At 45.0% G+C, this 18,200-nt stretch overlaps 1 protein-coding gene across 1 annotated transcript in view; it reads left to right on the top strand.

Annotated features, from left to right (window-relative positions):
• The window catches only part of LOC120924666, a 61,442-nt gene extending 43,656 nt beyond the window's left edge, over window positions 1-17,786 (top strand). Inside the window, exons 8-11 of the mRNA XM_040335662.1 lie at window positions 2,893-2,974; window positions 6,819-7,074; window positions 13,655-13,694; window positions 17,604-17,786. Of these exons, the coding sequence (XP_040191596.1) occupies window positions 2,893-2,974; window positions 6,819-7,074; window positions 13,655-13,694; window positions 17,604-17,632 (407 nt within the window). The 3' untranslated portion in view covers window positions 17,633-17,786. The remainder of the gene's footprint in view (window positions 1-2,892; window positions 2,975-6,818; window positions 7,075-13,654; window positions 13,695-17,603) is intronic.
• Window positions 17,787-18,200: the final 414 nt, after the last annotated feature.

The raw sequence follows: 18,200 nt of genomic DNA, 5'->3' as shown, positions 1-18,200 counted from the left end.
AGCCGTGACCCCATGTAAATGAGGGGCCAAAACTAATGGCGCATGCACAGTCCGTGGACGTATCCCAGTGCGCATGCTCAAAATCACGTCGGCTAGAATGCCTAAGATACGTCGAACACTGCTTACGACGTAAACGTAACTTACGCACAGCCCTATTCATGTACGACTTACGTAAACAATGTAAATTTAGACGGTCGTTCCGACGTCCATATCTTAACATGACTTACCCCTGCTTTATGAGGGGTAAAGTTACACCGGTCGTATGCCTTACGTAAACAGCGTATATTAATACGCCGGGAGCCAGTACGTTTGTGAATCGGCGTATCTAGGTCATTTGCATATTTAGAATGGGAACGCCGAATGCGTCCAGCGTAACAATGCGCCCATGATACGCCGGCGTATGCAAGCTACGTCGGGCGGCTGAAGCCATGTTTTTGGACGTATGTCGCTGTGTGAATCGGCGCAAAGATGCGACGGCGCACATTTGAAATTACGGCGGCGTATCTGGAGATACGCCAACGTAAATGCTTTCTGAATCTGGCCCAAAGAGAAGAAACCCCCAGTCGTACTCATGTCAATAGATGCAGAAAAAGCATTTGACCGAGTCGACTGGGGGTTTATGATGGATACATTGCGGAATATAGGTCTGGTACCCAGATTTATGAAATGGGTAAACAATTTATACAGTCACCCAACGGCTAGGGTGAAAGTGAAAAAATAAGGCAAGATGTATGTTTTTATTGCTGTTGCTCTCCTTGGAGGAAACTGGTTGTATGACCAATGTTGGCTTGTTTTATACATAAATTATTTTCTAATAAAAAAATTAAAAATAAATAAATATGAGTCAACCAAAAAAAACGTATTTAGCGCCAAGTGTGGGTCACACAAGAGGACATACCTACAGGGTGGGCTCTTCTGGTCTATGCTGCGCACTTGGGATGGAATCACTGTATCACACATGGGGTACCTTTTGTTCTGTGCTGATTTTTATCAATGCCCTGAGACAAGGCTAAGGCCGCTGTGGGGAGAATGCTCAAACTTAAGGTGGGCCTCTGCTTTTCAAAATGAATGTACCCTGTGTACAATTGCACCATATCTGTTCTCCATTTAACTCTTGGGTCCCCAAGACAAAGTACACCTTCTCTGTAATATGCATTTAGGAGGGACATGATGAGCCTTGTCCACATCCACCTATACAGCAAATCACCACTCCCTCACTCCCAGACCAGTAACAGTATGTGGTCAAGCCCTGCACCCAGCGTGGTCTCCATGGTCTCTATGCATGCACTAAACTTCACTTGACTCTTCCATACCTATCTATAGCCCGGAGACCTCGGTGGCTATGTGAGACAGACCACTCACAGAGAGAGCACCAACAGCAACTCCCTCCTGCAAGAGGCTATCCCACCTATCTCAGGCACACACTTAATGACAGGCTGCTTGGTAGACTTCTGTTACCATGGGTGACCACTTGTATCTGCACACTGCACCAACTTTGGTACTGACGTTTTCATACCCCAGTGTGTCTAGTGACCCGAACTACAGACTATGTGTGCCAGTTAACTTCAGACCAGATGGGAAAAAAGTTTCAAACCTTTACTTACAAAAGTGTAAAATTAACATCTTTAAGTCCAACATGCAAGAAAAAGATTTTTCCTATATCTCTACTCCTAACTCAGGCTGTGTGCTGCCTCAGCATACCTGCAAAGGTAGAGTTCATGTACAAAGAATAGGATCCAATAGCAACATTTCCCAGTGCTGGAATCTTTGGGGATAAACTCCAGGTACTGATGACTTTCTACATCACGGCAGTGGCAAGTGAAATTCCTCTGCTCCTCCCGGGGGGTTGGGGGACCCTCGGATCTTCTCCCTTATAGGGTTCTCTTACAGGCTATGGGCCTCTCTGCTCTGGACCACTGTCCCTCCTTTATATCACAAGATCAGTGAGTTGGACCCAAAGATAACCGGCTAAAACCAAAGAACCAGGAAAGGCATTAACTCTAATGCCCTGTGCACACAACTGATTTTCCTGACATGCCAAAACCCGACATTTTTCCCGACGTGATTCCTCTCAAGCCTGCCTTGCATACACACGTTCAGTCAAAAAACACTTGACCAAAGCGCTGTGTGGTCCAACACGTACGACGGCACTATAAAAGGGACGTTCCATTCAAATGGCGCCACCCTTTGGGCTGCTTTTGCTGATCCTCGTGTTAGTAAAAGTTTGGTGAGAGACAATTCACGCTTTTCAGCCTCGTGCTTTTCAGTCCGTTACAGCGTGACAAATGTGCTATCTCCATTACGAACGCTAGTTTTACCAGGATGAGCGCTCCCGTCTCATACTTGATTCTGAGCATGCGCTTTTTTTTCCCCTTGGAAAAGCATACACACGAGCGGTTTTCGCGATGAGAAAAAGACTGATGGGAAACACGATGGGAAAAAATAGAGCAGGTTCAATTTTTTTTTGCGGGCCGTTTTCTCGTCGGGAAAACGGCCATGGAGCATACACACAACCGTTTTCCTGATCAATCTAAAAAATTGCATTTTTCTCGTCGGGAAAACCGGTCGTGTGTACGAGGCATAACCCTCCCGTTCTAGGGCAGCACCTACTGTAACTAGTACAAATTCTAACCTTTATACAAATGGATGACCTTGCCCAGGCACTGAATACAGGGATGCAGAAGGAAGTCACTCCGTTTACTCTCATTTTCATGAATTAAACTATAAATTATATCAAATGATATCTGAAAGCAACCATTACCCAACGTTTGGTCCAAGTCTAAACTAATTCTAAGTTTTCAGTTTCCATATCATCTGTGGTCAGATAGTCATTACCGGCGCCCAGCAGATCAGTTCTGTTTCCTGATCAGATTCCTGAATCTTCCTTTCCAGATCCTCCTCTCCACATGGAGAAGACCTTACATGATGACACTTTGCAGCTCTACCCAGTTCCTAATCTGAATGGGCCAATCAGGTGAGAAATGTTTGCTCAGCGTGCAAAAAGAAAATTGCATCACGCCACTCTGATGTCGGCATTTTCATAAAACGTCATTGTTCTGGATGTGAACGCTGGAAGCCCAGCTTGGGACCTTTACTGTTATTGAGTTTCATCTTGGAGGCATGCTTACCTGTAGAGAGCCCATCCCTAGGGTGAAACGTGGCAGAGGAAGGAGGCCCCAGGAGGGGCTTCCAGGGTGTCATTGGGAACAATTTTATGACAATACCAACGTTAATAATGTGCAGCTGATCTATGTGATTTAGTCTGCATCGGCTTTCTTTAGACATCGGCATGTAATCTTGTGAGTGGTAATTTTTTGCCTCTCTACTGTAGAATAAGATGCTCTATACTTTCATAGATAATAGTTGGTAAGGTTGAATAAAGACACCAGTCCATCCAGTTTAACCTGTGTTTGTATCTGTATGTGTTTATGTGAATACCATTTCTCATATCCCTGTGTACTGCATTCACTAAGATGCCCATCTAAAAGTTTTTTTGAAATTTATTAACACCTCCTGTTGACACCGCCAACTTCTGGTGGACCGCGTTTTGAGACTTTGCTGCTTTTAGATTCTCCAGTGATAGAGTCACTCTATTTGTAATAAACTATTTAGACTTCAGTATTATGGAGTGGCGCTTTAATTTCTTAACTCGCTCAACCCCATCAGAACCCAATGTGATTATGGAAGTTCTGTGGTGTTCAGAAGCTGCCAGCCCCAGTATAAGATTCTCTGTAAAAATCTTCAGGGTTCCAGTGTCTCTTATCCACCTTTCCAAACACTTTACCACCTTCTCTCCCAGCCTATAGCAGAATGATGGCCAGGCGGTGGCTTTAACCACTTAAGACCCTGACCATTATGGAGGTAAAGGACCTGGCCAGTTTTCGCGATTCGGCACTGCGTTGCTTTAACTGACAATTGCGCGGTCGTGCGATGTGGTTCCCAAACAAAATTGGCGTCCTTTTTTCCCCCACAAATAGAGCTTTCTTTTGGTGGTATTTGATCACCTCTGCGGTTTTTATTTTTTGTTCTATAAAGAAAAATAGAGCGACAATTTTGAACAAAAAAAACAATATTTTTTACTTTTTTCTATAATAAATACCCCCCAAAAAGATCCAAAAAAACCCATTTTGTTTTCCTCAGTTTAGGCCGATACGTACTCTTCTACCTATTGTTGGTAAAAAAAATCGCAATAAGCGTTTATCAATTGGTTTGCGCAAAATTTATAGCGTTTACAAAATAGGGGATAGTTTTATTGCATTTTTATTAATATTTTTTTTTTTACAACTAATGGCGGCGGTCAGTGATTTAATTTCAAAACCGCGACATTATGGCGGACACTTCGGACAATTTTGACACATTTTTGGGACAATTGTCATTTTCACAGCAAAAAGTGCTATAAAATGCATTGTTTACTGTGAAAATGACAATTGCAGTTTGGGAGTTAACCGCTAAGGGGTGCTGAAGGGGTTAAGTGTGACCTCATATGTGTTTCTAACTGTTGGGGGGCGGGGATGGACTTGTGACGCCATTGATCGTGTTTCCCTATATCAGGGAACAGACGATCAATGACAGTGCCACTGTGAAGAACAGGGAAGGTGTGTTAACACACACCTCTCCCCGTTCTTCAGCTCCGGATGACCGATCGCGGAACACCGGCGCGCGCGACCCCTTGGCTGGGCTTAAAGGGCCATGTACAGGTACGTGGATGTGCCCAGCCGTGCCATTCTGCTGATGTATATCGACATGAAGGGGTCCTTAAGTGGTTAAAATCATGATTGGACATTATATGTCATCCTTAATGTGCGCACCCCTGGGGGCACGCAGCACGGCGATTAATGGTAAGCTGTGGCCCATACACACGGTCAGACTTTTTGACAACAAACTTAAAAAAAAATCCGACCGTGTGTACACTCCATCGGACAAACTTTTTCGGTTTTCATCGGACAAATGTTCACTCTGCAAACGGACAAACATTTCGGCAACAAAAGTCCTACGGGGCAAAATCCTATCGTGTGTACAGAAGTCCATCGGACTTTAGTCCAAGGTACAAACACGCATGCTCAGAACCAATGTTAAAATCAACCAACAATAGCAGAAGTTGACCAAAGGGTGGCAGTAAACAGCAGAAAAGAGCACAAAGACCACGTGATTTGATGAAAGTTGGCTGAAAAAGTCCTGCTGTATGTATGCATACCAAGTTCACGGCCAACGCCCTGTGAACAAAAATCCACAGAAAAGTTTTTTTGAAGTCCGATCGTGTGTATGAGGCTTTAGAGTTACAATTGTTTATGGGCAACTATTTGTGCTTTTTTCTTTTAAACTCTTTTAAGTATTAGATCTGGATATATGGTATGGAGGAAGCAATGAGCATTCTGGGTACCTTTGTGTTCTTTGAATTGCCCTTCAATTCTTGGTTTAGGCTTTTGCCATTATCCAGAATTCTAATGGTTTCACTTTCATAGCCGGCCATGGACGGTTCGAATCTCAGGCCGGTTCAACAGGGAGGCTGGGTATGGGCAGGCTGATTGCACCCAAGTTGATCGATTAACTTGGGTGCAAGCAGCCAGTCAGACTTTTCATATGACTTTTTCCAGCAGCTATAGCCACTAGAAATAATCACTGTGGGGCAGATTCATGTAGATCAGCGGATCTTTATATCCGCTAGATCTACGTGTTTTACGATCCGCCGGTGCAATTTAGCGAGGCTAGTGCAGTATTCATCAAGCACTTACCTCGCAAATTGCACCGTCGGATCGTAACTCCCCCTGGCGGAATGCAAATTCCGCGGCTAGGGGGAGTGTACAATTCAAATCAGGCGCGTTCCCGCACCGATTTAACTGCGCATGCGCCGCCGGCGAAATATCCCAGTGCGCATGCTCCAAATGACATCGCTAGGACGTCATTGTTAGCGGCGGGTACGTCAATTGCGGCCATCGGTATTCCCGATCGACTTACGCAAATGACGTAAAAATTTGAATCTCAGCGCGGGAACGACGGCCATACTTAACATTAGCTACCCCTCATATAGCAGGGGTAACTATCCGCCGGTAAAAGCCGAACGCAAACGACGTTAAAAAAAGCGACGGGCGGGCGTACGGACTTGAATCGGCGGTTCTCCTCATTTGCATATGCGACGTGTAAAAAAAAGCGACGACACCTAGCGGCCGGCGGGAGATTGCAGCCTAAGATTCGACTGGTGTAAGTCACTTACACCAGTCGGATCTAAGGGAGATCTTATGAATCAGTCGCATAGATCCGACCGTGGGATCTCACAGATCCGACCGCCGGCTCTCACAGATACGACGGCGGATCAGGAGATCCGCCATCGTATCTCTTGACGAATCTGCCCCTGTGTGTTTACCTGGCTGGGATGACTTCCCCCGCCAGGAGAACACCGACTGTGTTGATGGTAGAATTGCATCATCTATGGCCGGCTTAAGTGAGCACATTGGGGAAGGGAAAGATACCAAAGGAGGACAACAAAGATAAAGGAGAAGGGTGAGAGATGACAAGGGGATGAAAACCACCCCATCTGCTCTTTGTTATGTTACAGATGGGAGCCCCGGGCTTTTAAAAATCCTAACAACCCGACCTTGCTCTGAACAAACATGGAGCCCCTGTCTATTTACATGTTTGATGCTTAATTTCTACAATGTTTGAAAAAAAAAAAAATCCTGAACTATGATGCATTTAGAGTTCAACAGAATGCCTTTATCTGTGTTAATATAATAATTACAATTGGAAATGATGGACAGCAGAGATGAGCACACACATTAAATTTGCATAGCTGAGATTTTTCTTGTATTTTCTACCTCCAGATCTTATGAAATAATTGTCTTTGGCGGTCAGGAAGACAATTCAATAAAGGAGTGTCTGACTTTCAAAACCACCCCGTACAATTTCACCTGGTCTCCGACCCGTTATACTGCGGCTGTCCTTCCTGCAGAGAACCTCACCGAACCCAGAACCTTCACCCTGGGGGATAACCACCATTATAATGGGTTCCACAATGCTCCTCTTATCCCCAACGCCAACTATACCGTCTACATTCGGGTCACCAGTCGCTGGAAACACGTATGTCTATACTAATGTCTTGCTGGTGTGTGAGTGCCATGAATGAGGTCTAATACTCTCTGTTTTCTGGAGATTGTGTTGGAAATTATAATTAAGGGAACTTCTGGACGTGACTTGGGTGCCACATAGAGCAGAGGAGGAAAGTGAGGGTGAGGCACAACCCCAACGAGGCAGCCAACATGGAAGAGTAGAGAGCAGCCACTCTATACCGTGACATTGTGGAGCTGTTATCTCCCGGACCACTTCCCACAGCTCCACTGTTTGAGCCTTTTTTACACATGTGCAGCCGATCACACTGTTGCAATTTTCAAACTTTGCCTCAAGCACATCAAGCGTGGCAAAAACACCAGCCATTTGGGTACCACATGCTTGACAAGGCATTTAACCTCCCACCACTCAGCCTGTCGGCAAAATCACATGAAAGCCACACAATCTGTTCCTCCTCCTTACTCACTTCAGTCTGTACCTACTATACTTCATGACCTCTCAGCAGCCTCCACTGACAAGGATAATGGTAATGCGCAGGGTGTCCCAGGTCCTTGCATCACACCACCAGATGTAGACTATAGCAGCCAAAGTTCTCTGCCCCATCTGCTGCAGCGAAAACAATTATAATACAGTCACTGCCACCCACATGCCCAGCATCTAAATGCAAGCTTGTCAAAGCTGCTGGCTCTACAATTTCTGTTTTTCTATCTGGTGGATTCTGCCCCCTTCCCTGATTTTGCAGAATGTGGTGTACCACAATGGCAGGTTCCCAGTCCATATTTCTTTTCACATAAGGCCATTCCAGCTCTGTACCATCACGTGGAAGGCAACGTTGTGGCAACGTTGGGTAGGCAGTCAGCCGCAAAATCCATGTAATTGCTGACACGTGGTCCAGCAAGCATGGTCAGGGATGATATATTTTGTTCACAGCACACTGGGTAACTCTGCTTGCAACTCAGAAGGATGCAGGACAGGGCTCAGTGCTGCAGCTTGCTGTGCCACCATGTATCCATACATTTAGTGGTGATGATGCCAGATTTTTCAGCTTTAACCCCTCCTCCTCGGCCTCTATGCCCTCCTCTGCTGAATTGTTCTATGAACCACAAGTACCCCCTAAGTGTTCAAGGGGCTATCCAATGAGTCAGGCTAAAAGGTGCCATGCACTGATTCAGCTGGTGTGTCTTGGGGACAGGAACCACACCAGAGCAGAGATACTTGCAGCTCTGCAGGGCCAGGCCCAGAGGTGGTTCATGCCACACCAGCTGGAGTCAGGAATGTCGTTGTGTGATAATGGCACAAATGTCCTGTCTGCCCTTAGACAGGGGAAGTTGACACATGTGCCATGCCTGGTACATGTCCTTCATTTGGTGTTGCAGCATTTCCTAAATAGGTACTCAGGGTTGGAAGATCTGCTAAAGCAGGCCAGAAGAGTCTGTATCCATTTCAGGCAGTTATACACAGCCAGTGCTTGGTTGGCTGAAATTCAGCAGGAATTCCACCTGCCCGTAAACCGCCAGATTTGTGACATGCCCACCAGATGGAACTCGACTTTGGCAATGCTGCATTGGCTGCACATGCAGCAATGGGCCATCAACGAGTTCCTGTGTGAGAATTGCACAATGACAGGCTCAGGCCGGCTAAGCATTTTTTCCCATGCCAATGGCTGCTGATAAAGAATGCATGTACTGTACTGTAACCATTTGAGCAAGCCACAAGGATGGTGAGCCGTGACAGTGCATGCATCAGTGACACAATCCCTCCTGTGTTCCTGCTGGGGCAGACTCTGCGTGGCATTATGGACAGGGCATTCGAGGCAGAGCAGCAGGAGGAAGAGGAGGACTTCCTTTCCTCTCAAGGCTCACTTTAAGCAGACACCATTATTTCTATGCCACAGAACACACAAGAAGAGAGGGAGGAGGAGGAGGACGAGGGGGATTCGGGCAGTTTTGGCATTGAAGCAGAAGAAGACATACGTCAAACAGTAGGAGATGGTTTGCATCTGCAAAACCCTTGAAGGTAGTACGTGGCTGGGAGGAGGCAGTTCCAGATACTATAATCTTTAGTGACCCCGAGGAGTCTGCTTCTCATGCCTCCGCAAATTTGCTGTGCATGGGCTCCCTCATGCTTCAAACCCTGTGAAAGGACCCAAGAAAACGTGCCGTAAAGGAAAAGGATCACTATTGGTTGACAACCCTCCTTGACCACCGTTACAAGGGGAAAGTCTCAGAACTCATTCCGTCCCCACAGAGAGGTGAAATCTCTTGAGGACACCTTAAAGAGGAAAAAATAAAAACAAATATATTGCGCTAATCAAAATAGAATACGTGAAAAATAAGTAGTGGTTAGGCAGCCAACATACCAGTGGATAAATGTATAAAAGTGAAAAAGAAAAAATGTAGCGCCAACCTGTAAGTAAAAATGCCCACCAGGTAACCCTAAGGTGGGTAGTGATCCCGCTAGGAAATATGGCTAAATCCTTAGCTTAACACACAGTGAAAAGGATCATAAATGCCTAGAGCTATACAACAGTTCACTCAGGGCTAAATATGAATACTTATAATGCAGTGATGAAACAAAATAACCAAGTCCTGTGAATCTGTATGGCTACAGATATGAACAAACCATAAATAGCACAAAAGTGAATAGTCCCATATATGTGTATAGGGGTGGTTCTTTATATCTCATAGATGTATGCAGATATTCCCTTCTGTTGGAAACAACACATCTTCAGATGGACATTCCTTGGCAAAATAGAAGAATAAAATACTCTTACCAGCTACCGTTGACCCACGTCTCACCATACGGTGGGTAGGTCTTCAAGGCTTGTATGGGCTAAACGCCCTCCAATGGCACCGATGGAGATAGAAATCCTTGTTACGATGCTTCAGATGGATCCCAAAGGGAAGCTAGTAATACTGGCCTCAGGAACGTCCCACAAGATGATATGGAGGGAGAACTCCAGGTTTCAGAGGGAATGAGAGAAAAAAGGAAGAGAACACCTCCTCATAGTGTAAAAAAATGTAATTTAAAATTTCAAAAACTCTCAAAAAGTAAAATATTACACAGCAGGAAGAGAGTCCAGCAAATACAAATGGGTAAATGAAAAAAATCCCAAAAGATAAAAATTCCACACAGCACATCAAGTAACCACAGCAAATCCAATATCAGGAAATCAGTTGCGCAGTGGTAATGTTTGGAGTCCAGTAAACCCGACCCGTTTCGTCCTCACAGACATCTACTGGGGCATGGAACTGTTCCATGCCCTGAAGTGAGTAAGGAGTTCTTGCTATTGGATTTGCTGTGGTTACTTGATGTGCTGTGTGGAATTTTTATCTTTTGGGATTTTTTTCATTTACCCATTTGTATTTGCTGGACTCTCTTCCTGCTGTGTAATATTTTACTTTTTGAGAGTTTTTGAATTTTTAAATTAAATTTTTTTACACTATGAGGAGGTGTTCTCTTCCTTTTTTCTCTCATTCCCTCTGAAACCTGGAGTTCTCCCTCCATATCATCTCGTGGGACGTTCCTGAGGCCAGTATTACCAGCTTCCCTTTGGGATCCATCTGGAGCATCGTAACAAGGATTTCTATCTCCATCTGTGCCGTTGGAGGGCGTTTAGCCCATACAAGCCTTGAAGACCTACCCACCGTATGGTGAGACGTGGGTCAACGGTAGCTGGTAAGAGTATTTTATTCTTCTATTTTGCCAAGGAATGTCCATCTGAAGATGTGTTGTTTCCAACAGAAGGGAATATCTGCATACATCTATGAGATATAAAGAACCACCCCTATACACATATATGGGACTATTCACTTTTGTGCTATTTATGGTTTGTTCATATCTGTAGCCATACAGATTCACAGGACTTGGTTATTTTGTTTCATCACTGCATTATAAGTATTCATATCTAGCCCTGAGTGAACTGTTGTATAGCTCTAGGCATTTATGATCCTTTTCACTGTGTGTTAAGCTAAGGATTTAGCCATATTTCCTAGCGGGATCACTACCCACCTTAGGGTTACCTGGTGGGCATTTTTACTTACAGGTTGGCGCTACATTTTTTCTTTTTCACCTTAAAGAGGAGTTTATCTAATGCTTTTCCCGCCTCTGATAGGTTACAGTGTCATGGAAAACGTAGTTTTGAGGCTTCTGTTGGTCAAGAGAGGAGCGGTGGAGAAAGCGGCCGCCTAAGTGATGCATTTCACAACTTTTTTAGTCTTCGCCGCAGAAGGCTGTCAGCTTCCACATCCCATCAGCAGCATCTGCATCACACAATTGAACTGCTGGGCTGCCATGCATCCAGTGTGCTTTCTGAAGGGTATTCAGTGCTGCTGGAGGTTTTGTTACTGATAGTAGAACGCGTCTGTCCACAGACTCAGTGGACCGTCTGACATTTATCAAAATGAATCAGTCCTGGATTACCAGCAGCTATAAAGACTCTGATGCCAATGATGCCAATGTGGCTGATTAAGTGTTTTTGGGATGTGGAATCTCTGTGGGTACTGATTTCATCTGGAAGAATTTTTTTTTTTTGGTGAAGGTTTCATGGGCACAATTAACACCCAAAGAAAGACCAATTATTCTGCACCTGTTTGACATATGCATATCCATGAAATTTTTGACAGCAAGACCAATTCTTGCTTTCATCAAGATTACCTCTATAAGGTTATGGTGTGAACGCGCCACCGACACCCAAAGACCAATTTTTCCTCACCTTGTTACTTCTATCCAAAGTCTGTGAAAGCGACACCAGAATTTATCCAAAACATCTCTAATCTTGTTCCCAGTGCACTACGTGGTGGGCGCATCATATAGACTGGCTCCCCAAGCTGTTCTTTACAAAATAAAGAGATCTTGCAGGGAATATTTCATTTTGGCTTTATAAATGCAATTATTTCTTCTTCAGGTTCTATACACAGTGCAAATGTGCCACTTTACAGGTAGACTAAGCCCCCCCCCCCAGACAATATATTGAAAATTAATTTTTAATTTTTATGCTTTCGCTTTAAGCATCAATAAATCACTGCTCATTTAAATTTTTTATTTTTGACAAACTTTTTTTAATTAATACTTGCCCCCCAGGGCAGTACCCAGACCCCCATTACCATTGTATGCTCAATTACTTGCATATAATTGGTCACTTTTGATTTTTCCAGTTTGAGTCCCATTCACTTCAATGTGGTTTGGTTCCGAACTTTCACGATGTTCAAACTTCTGGTGCAAACTGAACAGGGGGTCGTTCAGCCCATCCCTACTCAGCAGTCAGCAGCACAGAGGACAGAACTCCTCTGTCAGATCCTACGCTTCTCTGTGTAGCTGCGGAGAGGTTAATCTCTGACCCCTCCCCTGGTCTCAGCAGTTGGCAGCAGAGAATTCCTCCTACAGATCCTGCGCCTCTCTGTGCAGCCACAGCACCCCCTCGTCTCCTCCTTCCCTGGTGTTGGCATTCAGCAGACTCCGGCAGCTGACTCCAGCCCTTCTCTGGTCCTCCTTCAGACTCTGCACTTTTCAGCTCCCTCCCCCAGCTGCTTCCTGGCAACAGCACAAAGGGAGGTGCACTGTGATGTAAGGGAGGGTGGGGGACTCTTGACTTCTAGAGGTGAGGAGGCTCTTGACCTCTGATGTAAGGTGGAGAGGGGTGCTCTAGACATCTTGGCCCGGATTCACAAAGCACTTGCGCCGACATATCTCCAGATACGCCGCGTAAGTGCAAATATGCGCCGTCGTATCTATGCGCCGGACTCAGAAACTAAGATACGCCTGAAAATAGGCTTCATCCGACCGACGTAACTTGCCTACGCCGGCGTAGAGTGTGCGCATATTTACGCTGGACGTATTTGGAGCTCCCATTGATTTTCTATTCACATATGCAAATGAGGGAGATACGCCGATTCATGAACGTACGTCCGTCTGACGCAGTGCGCGTAAAGTCATACGTCCGGCGTAAAGTTATGCCCCATAAAGGAGGTGTAACTCAGCAGCATCCATGCAAAGGGAACACAAGCCGACGTATTTTATGTAGTTTACGTAGGACGTGAATATAACTAGGCGTAGGTTACGTTCACGCCGTAGGCAGTGATCCGGCGTATCTTAGGGAGTAGTTCCGACGTGATTCTAAGCATGCGCACTGGGATGCGTCCACGGGCGGCGCATGCGCCGTTCGTTATACGTATCTGTCTGGCGCTCGGCCCATCATTTGCATGGGGTCACGCCTCATTTGCATGGCTCACGCCCACTTCAACATAAGCCGGCTTGCACCTAGGAAACCCAGCGCAGTTTTGGCAGCACTGGCTTTGTGAATTCAGTGCTTGCCTCTCTGCGCTGCGTCGGCGTTGCGTAAAGGATATACGCTACGGCGGCATAAATGTGCGCCAATGTCTGTGAATCCGGGCACTAGTCTTTCAGATACAACTGACCCTTTGAGGGCAACTATAATGCTAATGTTGCACAAAATGAAATGGAGTTTGACACCCCTGATCTAGTTATAGTAAAGAAAAGAAAACACTATAAATCCCCTTTAACAAATGACAATAACAGTAGAGCTAGCTGATATATAGAGAATGGTGATTGGCCTATCCCATCTTTCCTGCAGGTGGAGACGTCATCGTGTGCTTTTGCTGGAGTCATTAAAGGTGAGTCGGGTTAGAGACTTTCTACTGTAACATTCCTCTGTATATGGGGGGGGGGGACTCTGTTATCTGTCAGGGGCGTGACCCCTTTTTATATAAAAACTGATTATTAAGCCTGATGAAGGGTCAGAGCCCTGATTCATATTTGGATTGATTTACTAAAATGTTATGTGAAACTAAGAGCTGACATCAGGAGGAGATGTCAGTAATGGCAGCCACCATATTTCCAGTAGAGGTTTCCTCTAATATGATTATCTGGATATATGAAAAGCCCTGTTACAAAATGTGTTTATCTTAAGATACAAAAAGTATTGGACTGAAAAAAACATGTAGGTGGGGATTTCAAATGTGCCCAAAAGTCGATCACTATATACCATAAACAAAATCAATATATTTTCATTTTTTCTCACAAAAACATTAAAAATAATGCAAGAAATATAATTTTCATAAAAGATATGTTATGTTGTACACAATACAATACAATCGCCATACAATACAATTATCTGCATCTGGATAGATCCCACAAGTTTTGGATTGGTGCATTTCGCCCAAGGTGTGGGCTTCTTCAGAATCCAATGTTCAATATTTCTAAACCTTATAGCAGATAAACAGTACAAACAGTATATCAGCTCCAAACATACTGTATATATACACACATTATAACATATACTGACATGTTCATTCTAATGAATTGAAAGGGAAGAAAGAAAGGGAGGCAGGATATCATTCAATCAAAATATATGTATCTACACAACAACAACAAATTGGTGGACAAGAGAAGGGAAAAAAAACTATATTATATAAAATAAAATGGGGGGGGGCAAGAGAAGTGTGAAGGACCATACAGATTCAGCATATTGGGGGGACAAGAGGCTACAAAACCAGGGAGGAACCATATAACTGGTAGTTTGTCTTACCTCTAAAACAATATCCAGGAAAAAATGTATAATAAGGTGTATTGTAGGCGTACACTAAAGGATCTGAGAAATGCTCATGAGCCTCTATATGTACCAGTGAGACATAGCTCCTCCCCTCCTCCCATCCCCCATTTCACGCCTTGCAAGTCGCAGTCAAACAACCACAAGCGTGCACGTGGCGAGACGTTCCTCCATTCTCACTGGTACATATTGAGGCTCAAATGCGCCTCTGGTTTGCGGCATCGCCACTTTGGACCTACCACATGGTCGACCCTACAGGTGCTCCTAATCACAATTGGTAAGTGGGTTGGGACCCAAAAATCGATCTGATTTTCGTGTCCCGCTGTATTGGATCCTTTATGTGGACTTATACATATAACTTTTGTGGCACTCGGATCTCTCTAGTTGATGGTTGATAGTTCCTCTCTATCCCTTCATTGTTGTATTTCACTTTCTTGGTAAGTCAGGGCACTTGTACTCTTGATAGTTTTGGTTGCGCATTTGGATGCCTACACATACTAACACCTTACTATCTATTTCTCTACTATTATCTCTGCTTACTAGATGCCTGTTTCCTGATGGCGATCCCATTCCTAGTTTTTGATCTAGACACCATAGACACATAGCTGGATTCAGTTAGATCAGCCTAACGTTAGGCAGGCGTAGCGTATCTCATATACGCTATGCCGCCGTAAGTTAGAGAGGCAAGTGCTGTATTCACAAAGCACTTACGTCCTAAGTTACGGCGGCGTAGCGTAAATATGCCGGCCTAAGCGCGCCTAATTCAAATTGTGAAGAGGTCTGCGTGTTTTATGCTAATGAATCGTGACCCGACGTGATTGACGTTTTTAACGAACGGCGCATGCGCCGTCCGTGGACATATCCCAGTGCGCATGCTCCAAATTACGCCGCAAAGACTTATTCGTTTTGACGTGAACGTAAATTACGCCCAGCCTCATTCACGGACGACTTTCGCAAACGACGTAAACATTTTTAAATTCAACGCGGGACCGACGTCCATACCCAAAGTTCCACCCAAATTTGGAACTTCCTCTTAACCCACTCCTCTCCCCCTTACATGCCACATTTGGCATGTAATTTTTTTGGGGGGGGAGTGGGGGCTTCAGCACGAGTGGGACTTCCTGTCCCACTTCCTCCTTCCTGTAGGCGACTAAGCTTAATCGCCTTCAGGAAGTGGCTGCTGTAGGCGATCGCCTAGGACACGTCACAGGTCCTAGGCGATCTCCAGGCCAATTACACGCCGCTCGCGCATGCGCAGTGCCGCTCGCGCATGCGCAGTGGGTGCCCGGCCGTGAAGCCGAAAGCTGTCACGGCCGGGTTCCCACACTGAAAATGAAGACGCCGGCCGGGGAGGGGGGGAGAGGAGCGGAGCCCCGGCCGGCGCGTCGCTGGAGCGCTGGAGCAGGTAAGTGCCTGTTTATTAAAAGCCAGCAGCTACACTTTTTGTTGCTGCTGACTTTAAATAAACATACAAATGGCTGGAACTCCCCTTTAACATTGGCTGCGCCATCTTTTTGGTGGACTAACTTTAGGCCAGAAAACGCCTTACGTAAACGGCGTATCTTTACTGCGATGGGCAAGCGTACGTTCGTGAATAGGCGTATCTCGCTGATTTACGCATTCTAGGCGTAAATCAGCATACACGCCCCTAGCGGCCGGCCTAAATAGACAGCTAAGATACGACGGCGCCCTACTTTCTGCTTTCAAGCAATGCATCCAGCTTCTTCCCAGCAGCAGCATAAGGAAAGGGGGGGGTGCACTCTGATGTAAGAACTCCACTTCTGATGGTGGGGTGGCTCTTGACATCTAATGTAAGGGGAGGGGATGCGCTGGACATCTAATCTTACAGATACAACCGGCCCTTTTGAGGACAATCATAATGCTGATGTGGCCCACAATGAAATTGAGTTTGACACCCCTGCTTTAGGGTGTACGCCTACAATACACCTTATTATACATTTTTCTTGGATATCGTTTTTGGAGGCAAGACAAACTACCAGTTATAGGGTTCCTCCCTGTTTTTGTAGCCTCTTGTCCAGGGCCATCTTAATAGCATCAAGGGCCCCTGGGCAGAGTAATGCTCTGGGGCCCCTACAATGATGACAGTGCAGGTAAACAGACATTAAGTAGGTAGGAGGCAGACTGCCTCCCCTTTGCATCTATCACTCTCAGTGCCACCATTGGGGCAGCGTGGGCTCAAGGACCAGCTGCTTTAGAGAAAGTGCAGGGCCCCCCCATACAGCTGGGGCCCCTGGGCAGTGCCCATGTGTGCCCTCTCATTAAGACTGCCCTGCCCTTGTCTCCCCAATATGCTGACTCCTTCAGACTTGTCTTGCCCTCTCCCTCTCCCTCCCCCTGCCCCTTTCCCCCATTTTATTTAATATTTCATTATTTTTTTTTCATTCGCTTTTCTACCAATTTCTTTCTTCCCTTTCGATTTATTAGAATGAATATGTCCATGCTATAATGTGTGTGTGTGTATGTATGTATGTATGTATGTATACATATATGTTTGGAACTGATATATTGACTGTACTGTTTATCTGCTATGAAGTTTTGAAATATTGAAAATGGGATCTTGAAGAACCCTGCACCTTGGACGAAACATGTCGATCCAAATCTTGTGCGATCTATCCAGATGCAGATAATTGTATTGTATGGCGTACAACATAACATATCGTTTATGAAAGTTATATTTCTTGCATTTTTAATGTTCTTGTGTGAAAAAATAAAAATATATTGATTGTATTTATGGTACATAGTGATTGACTTTTGGGCACATTTAAAATCTCATCTTCCAGTGTCTCTCCCCCCCCCCCCCCGCTCCTTGGGGAGACCTGGGACACACTTCTTTCCTTCTAATCTGTGTTCAGTCCTCAGTCCTCAGGGTCCAATACTGACAGTCAATACTGACAGTCCCCGTGTATCTGTTGGGTCATTCATTGTCCTGTCTATTCCACAGGTGTGACCACAGGTGTGACCTGCAGCTCCTTGATTCCGTAAGTATAAAGATCTGCACTTCTGACACCAAAAATACTTTACTGATGGAAGCCAGCTCTCCGATGTTCTGTGATGTTCTGTACAAGGGTTACTTGTATTTCTTCTATATCCCCAAAATATTTTAGAGTCAAATATGTGTTTATTGCTTTTCAACATATTAATACAACACATACAATTGTCAGATGCCCATAACATTGCAATTCACACTGTCTAAAACACTGTGTGACGCGTCCCCAACGCAAATCCAAACAAATCTCCGCCATTACCAGGCAACTAACGATATGTTATACAGAAGAGCAATGAGGGCCAGTGAAATAAAAGTTATTAGGACAACATCTGACCACTAAAAAAGAGAAAGGGAGAAAAAATAGTTAGAAAGAGAAGATGAGAAAAGAAGAAGAGAGGGAGGGGAAGAAAAGTGGGGGTGGGGGAGAGAAAGGTGGACCGAGCAGACCACAACATGTCATCCTAAAAAAAATATATGTGGTCTAAACATCAGGGCTGGCCTCGAGGAGTTAGCAACGCCTTTAAGGAATCTGAGGTAGAGTAGTCGATCCATAAGAGCCACAAG

The sequence above is a fragment of the Rana temporaria genome, chromosome 1 (assembly GCF_905171775.1).
Source record: "Rana temporaria chromosome 1, aRanTem1.1, whole genome shotgun sequence".
Lineage (NCBI taxonomy): Eukaryota > Metazoa > Chordata > Amphibia > Anura > Ranidae > Rana > Rana temporaria.
Note: the sequence above shows the minus strand (reverse complement) of the source record. Positions and strands in the feature narration are given on the sequence as shown.